Source organism: Octodon degus, unplaced genomic scaffold (genome assembly GCF_000260255.1).
Source record: "Octodon degus isolate 3935 unplaced genomic scaffold, OctDeg1.0 scaffold00528, whole genome shotgun sequence".
Taxonomy (NCBI): Eukaryota; Metazoa; Chordata; class Mammalia; order Rodentia; family Octodontidae; genus Octodon; species Octodon degus.
This window is the reverse complement of record NW_004525104.1, coordinates 1-6338: the sequence shown is the minus strand read 5'-3', so window position 1 is coordinate 6338 and position 6338 is coordinate 1. Positions and strand designations below refer to the sequence as shown.

At 41.0% G+C, this 6338-nt stretch overlaps 1 protein-coding gene across 1 annotated transcript in view; it reads right to left on the bottom strand.

The window, feature by feature from the left end:
• The window catches only part of LOC101591667 (AF4/FMR2 family member 1), a gene marked incomplete at both ends in the record, with an annotated part of 79820 nt that extends 73865 nt beyond the window's left edge, over nucleotides 1–5955 (bottom strand). Inside the window, one exon of the mRNA XM_012513377.1 lies at nucleotides 5862–5955. Coding sequence (XP_012368831.1) covers nucleotides 5862–5955 — 94 coding nt within the window. The remainder of the gene's footprint in view (nucleotides 1–5861) is intronic.
• Between the last annotated feature and the right edge of the window lie 383 nt (nucleotides 5956–6338).

Below are 6338 nucleotides of genomic sequence, written 5' to 3'. Positions count from 1 at the left end.
TCTAAGTAGGTGCTTTAGACCACTGAACCATCTCACCAGCCCCTATGGTTAGTTTTAAGCTGAGGGTTAAGGTTAAGTTTATGGTTAGTGCTTAGTGATTAGGGTTAAGATTAGAATTATGGTTAAGATTGGTGATAGTTTTAGGGTTATTATAAGGGTTATGATTCAGTTTAGGGTTAGGGTTACAGTTATGATTAGTGTTAGGGTTAAATTCAAAATTATGGTTACTGTTAGTATTACTGTTAGTGTTAGGGAGAGGGTTCAGTTGGTCATTAGGCTTAATGGTATGGTTATTGTTACAACTAGGACTATGGTTAGGGTTAGGGTTAGGTTTAGGGTTATGGTTAGGGTTAGGGTCTCAGTTAGTGATAGTGTTATGATTATTTAGCATTAGGGTTGCAGTTAGGGTTACAGATAGGGTTAGTTTTAAAGTTTGGGTTATGGTTATGTTTCGGGTTAGGGTTAGTGTTAGACTTAGCGTCACAGTTCGGGTTATGGTTACATTTAGGGTTAGGTTTAGTGTTGGATTTACATTTAGGTTTATGGTTACTTTTATGGTAGTGTTAGGGTTACAGTCATGCTTACAACTACAGTAATAGTTAGGGTTATTGTTAGGACTAGGGTTAGGGTTATGTTAAGGATCACAGTTAGGGCTAGGATTAGTTTTAGTGTTAGGGTTAGGTTTCTTGTTATGTTAGTGTTATGATTAGGCTTAGGGTTAAGGTTACTCTTAGTGTTAGGTTTCTAATTCTGGCTCCATTTAGTGTTACAGTTACGATTAAGATTACAGTTATGGTTTTGGTTAGGGTTAGGTTTAGGCTCAGAGTTAGGGTTAACATTATGGTAAGGGTTATGGTGAAGGATAGGGTTTGGGTTATGGTTAGGCTTAGGATTAGCGTTACATTTACGGTTATGGTTATGGTCAGGTTTTTGGTTTATGGTTAGGGTTAAGTTTATGGTTAGTGTTACGATTAGGGTTACAATTAGGTTTAGGTTTAGCATTACTCTTAGGATTAGGGTTCCGATTACAGTTATAGTTAGAGTTACAAATACAGTTAGGGTTAAGGTTTCATTTAGGGTTAGGTTAAGTTTTGGTTTAGGTTTAGGGATAGGTGTTAGGATGCAGTTAGAGTTATGGTTAGGGTTACAGTTACATTTACGGTTATGGTTAGGTTCAGGCTTAAACTTATTGTTTGGTTTACAATTAGGGTTAGAGTTAGGGTTACAGTTATGTTTACGTTTATGCTTATGGTTAGCTTTTATGTTTAGGGTAAGATTTAGGGATAGGGATAGGCTTAAATTTAGGGGTAGGTATAGTGTTAGTGTTTGGCTTACAGTTAGTGTTAAGTATAGGATTATGGTTAGGTTTAGCTAAATGGTTATGTTTAATATTAGGGTTAGGTTTTGGTTTGGGGTAATGGTTAGGTTAAGTTGTAGGGATATTGTTAGGTTTAGGGTTAGTGTAACATTTATGGTTACATTTACAGTTTATGGTATGGTCAGTAATAGGTTACAGTTAAGTTAGTGTTACTATTAGGAGTTAGCATTAGTTTTAGGGTTAAGGTTAGAGTTAGGGTCACTTTTAGTGTTGCAGTTAGTGTTATGGTTATAGATATGGTCAGGGTTAGGGTTAGGGTTAGGGTTACATTTAGTGTTACGGATATCATTATGTTTTTGGTTAGGGTTAGTGATAGCATTACCATTTTGGGTACAGTTAGGATTACTGTTAGGTTTAGTGTTATAGTTACAGTTAGGGTTAAGTTTAGCATAATGGTTATGCTTAAAATTATGGTTCAGATTAAGGTTACACTCAGGATTACATTTATGGTAAGAGATAGGGCTACAGCCACTGTTACAGTGTGTGTTAGGTTTACAGCAAATGTTACGTTTAGTGGTAGGTTTATGATTAGGGTCAGGTTTAGCCTAAGGGTTAAGTTTAAGTGAGATCTAAGAGGAGAAAGATATCTTGTTCTCATATCATAGACCAGAAATGGTCATTTCGAAATCAAACTGTGAATGCCTTCATTAGACTGGCGAATTGGATCCCCTAGGAGTCAAGGGGAGAGAAAGAGCCTTTCCATTTTTTGTGTGCCCATGACCTGAGTTCTTGCCAAGCCTATGGAGTCAGAGCACTGAGATTCAGGAGGCTGTGTTTTGAATCACTGTTCCTTGAGACTTACAGCAATTAAATAAAAAAATAATGATATTTTTTTGGCAGAACCAGTAATTGAACTCGGCACTTGCGATTGCCAGGGGAGTGCTTATTCCACTGAGCCTTCTCTCCGGGAAGTTAAAGTTAATTTTTATTTTTAATTATTGTTTTCTGTATGTGTGTGTGTGTGTGTGTGTGTGTGTGTGTGTGTGTCTGTGTTTGTGTGTGGCCAGCTCTGAACATCAGGGGGCTTGGCTAGGTGGCATGTGGTATAGGGGGACTGAACCACAGTCCCTGTGCTTTGTTAAGATTGTTCTAGGTAGGTGCTTTAGACCACTGAGCCATCTCACCAGCCACAAAATTAATTTTTAAAAATATTTTCAATAATTAATTCTTGTTAATATTTGACAATCTTTTTTTTTTCATTGACAAGAAAAGTATATATTTAGAATTACCCAGCTGGACTCAGTTCAGATGATCCCAATTTTGTTGGCAACATTCAATTCATCACAATCAGGAGCCAGTCAAACATATGCCTTCTTCTCTCCATCAGGCCTGATTAGGGTATTGATCTTGGCAACATCGATGTCACAGAGCTTCTTTACAGCTTGTTTGACTTGGTGCTTATTGGCTTTGACATCCACAATGAACACGAGTGTGTTGTTGTCCTCAATCTTCTTCATGGCTGACTCTGTGGTCAGGGGGAACTTGATGATGGCATAGTGGTCAAGCTTGTTTCTCCTGGGGGTGCTCTTCCGAGGGTATTTGGGCTGCCTTCGGAGCCGCAGCATGTTGGGACAGCTGAAGGAGGACGACGTTTGTATCTTCAACTTTTTGTGGATGCGGATGCTCTCAGCAAGGTCTTTTTACCCTTCAGAATTTTGCTTTGGCTGCAGATTTGGGAGGGGCACGGGCTTCCTTTTGGCCTTCAGCGACATCGTGGTAAAAAGGCTCCAATATTTGACAAAATTTAAAAATTACCAATCTGCACTTGGTGGCAATAGGAAACTCAATGGAAGAATTGGGCACAAAACTGTTTCCGAAGAGACTCGCCCGCAGGAGATGTCATCATGAATGGTTTCCCAATTGAATTGGGGACAAGAAGTCCTATTGGAGGCTGTCTAGGGGAAATGGTCCAGGAGGGCCACTCTTCACAAAGGGCCTAGACCCTCCAGGGAATTTCTTCACCAAGGAATAACGCTGTAACTGAAATATTCTGGTGGAGAGAATGGGCTATACCTGGGACTGTCAGGCCTGGCAAAGTTGGATCACATTGTGGGAAATTAGAACAAAGGGCTCAGCAAGTGTGTTTTACTCGGGGACCTGGCCTTAGCTCCGTTATTTAAGTGGCTGCTTCCACAAAGCTGTCAACTTCAGGTTGCTGTAGTTCGATTGCACACAACGTTCAAGACAGACAAAATACCAGGGAGGGCATTCGGAGAAAAAAAAACAAAAACCTTATTCCATTTTTTTCTAGAAAGCACAGAGCATGGGAGTAAAATGATTCCTCAAGGGACAGGCGCAAAATATGGGTGAATTAGGGAGCTAGGCAAATGAGCTTGCACCAGGAATGCAATTTATGATTCAGAATGGAGCAGTCTTAGGACATCCCAGCTTCCAAAATGACCTAATATTGAGGTGGATTTTCTCCTCTTAGAACTCAGGCTCTGAACTCATAGGTGACTTCAAAGAAGAGAAAGATATCTTGTTCTCATATCAGAGAGTCACAAACAAACTTTCTACATGGAACTGTGAATGCTTTCAATAGACTGGTGAACTGAGACCCTGGGAGTCAAGGGGAATGAAAGAGCATTTCCATTTCTGGTGTGCCCATGACCTCAGTTCTTGCCTGCCTATGGAGTCAGAGCAGTGAGATTCAGGAGGCTGTATTTCCAATCCACAATCCTTGAGCCTTATAGCACTTGAATAAAAAAAATAAAAATAATGTTTTTTTTAAGAACCAGGAATTGAACTAGGCCCTTGATGTTACCAGGGAAGAGCTTATTCAACTGAGCCTTCTCCCTGGAACATTAAAATAAATTTTTATTCCTTACTTATTTTTTTATGTGTGTGTGTGTGTGGGTATGTGTATGTGTGTGGCCAGCTCTGCCCATCAGGGGGCTGGGCAGGGTGGCATGTGGTTTTGGGGGATTAAACCACAGTCCCTGTACTTTGATAACATTGTTCCAGGTAAGTGTTTACACCACTGAGGTATCTCACTAGCCCTAAAATTAATTTTGAAAAGATTTTCAATAATTAATTCTTGTTAATATTGGACAATGTTTAAAACATTATTCATCTGCACTTGTTTGCTATGGAAAACTCAATGGAAGAATTGTCCACCAAACTCTTTCCAAGGAGACTCACCTGCAGTTGATGTTTTCATGAATGTGTTTCCCAGTTGAATGGAGGACCGGAAGTCCCGTTGGAGGCTGGAGAGTGGAACCGTTCCAGGAGGGCTCCTCTTCACAAACAGTGTAGAAAATCTAGGGAATTTTATCACCAAGGTTTCACCCTAGAAACTGAAATCCTCTGGTGGAGAGAATGAGCTACACTTGGGGCTGTCTGGCCTGGCACAGCTGGATGCCATTGTGGCCCTTTAGAACAAAGGGCTAAGGAAGTGTGTTTTATTCTGAGGCTTGGCCTTTGCTCAGTTGTTTAAGTGGCTGCATCCTCAAAGTTGTCAGCCTCAGGTTGCTGTAGTTCCATCCCACAAATCTAAAGCCAGCCAAACCAACCCTGAGGGCATTCGGAGCAAAAAAAAAAATATTCCATTCCTTTTCTAGAAAGGACTGGGCGTGGGAGTCCACATCTTCAGGGAAAATGTTTTCTCAGGGGCCGGGCGCGGAGTACTTGGTGAATTATTGAGATAGACAAGTCAGATAACACCAGGAATTCAATTTATGCCTTAGAATGGAGCAGCCTTCGGAATTCCCAGCTTCCAAAACGGTCTAACATTCAGCTGGACTTGCTTCTCTTAGAACTCAGGCTCCGCACTCTTAGGTGAGTTCTCAGAGGAGAAAAATATCTTGTTCTCATATCATAGAGTCGAAACCATTCTTTCTCCATGGAACTGTGAATGCCTTCATTAGACTGGCGAACTGGGTCCCTTGGAGTCAAGGGGAATGAAAGACCATTTCTCTTTCTGGTGTGCCCATGACCTGAGATCTAGAACTGCCTATGGAGTCAGAGCAGTGAGATTCAGGAGGCTGTGTTTCCAATCCTCGTTCCTTGAGCCTTACAGCAGTTGAATAAAAAAATTTAAAAATAATTTTTTTTTGAAGAACCAGGAATTGAAGTAGGCCCTTGATCTTACCAGGGAAGAGTTTATTCCACTGTGCCTTCTCCCTGGGCCATTAAAATAAAATTTTATTCCTTACTTATTTTTTATGTGTGTGTGTGTGTGTGTGTGTGTGTGTGTGTGTCTGTGTATGAGTGTGGCCAGCTCTGCTCATCATGGAGCTGGGCATGGTGTCATGTGATTTCGGGGAATTAAACCGCAGTCCCTCTGATTTGACAATATTGTTCCAGGTAAGTGCTTTACACCACTGAGCCATCGGACCAGCCATAAAATTAATTTTGAAAAGATTTTCAATAATAATTTCTTGTTAATATTTGACAATGTTTAAAACATTATTCATCTGCATTTGTTTGCTACGGAAAACTCAATGGGAGAATTGTCCACCAAACTCTTTCAAAGGAGACTCACCTGCAGGTGATGTCTTCATGAGTGGGTTTCCCAGTTGAATGGGGACCGGAAGTCCCGTTGGAGGCTGTAAACTGGAACGGTTCCAGGAGGGCTCCTGTTCACAAACAGTGTGGAAATTATAGGGAATTTCATCACCAAGGTTTCACGCTGAAAACTGAAATACTATGGTGGAGAGAATGAGCTACACTTGGGGCTGTCAGGCCTGGCACAAGTGGATCCCATTGTGGCCATTTAGAACAAAGGGCTTAACAAGTGTGTTTTACTCTGGGGCCTGGCCTTAGGTCAGTTGTTTAAGTGGCTGCTTCCACAAAGCTGTCAGCCTCAGGTTGCTATAGTTCGATACCCAAAACAAAAGAGCTGGCCAAAACACCCCTGAGGTCATTCGGAGAAAAAAAAAATAAAAATCCTTATTCCACACTTTTTCCAGAATGGACTGGGCTTGGGACTCCACATCTTCAGGGAAAATGTTTTCTCAGG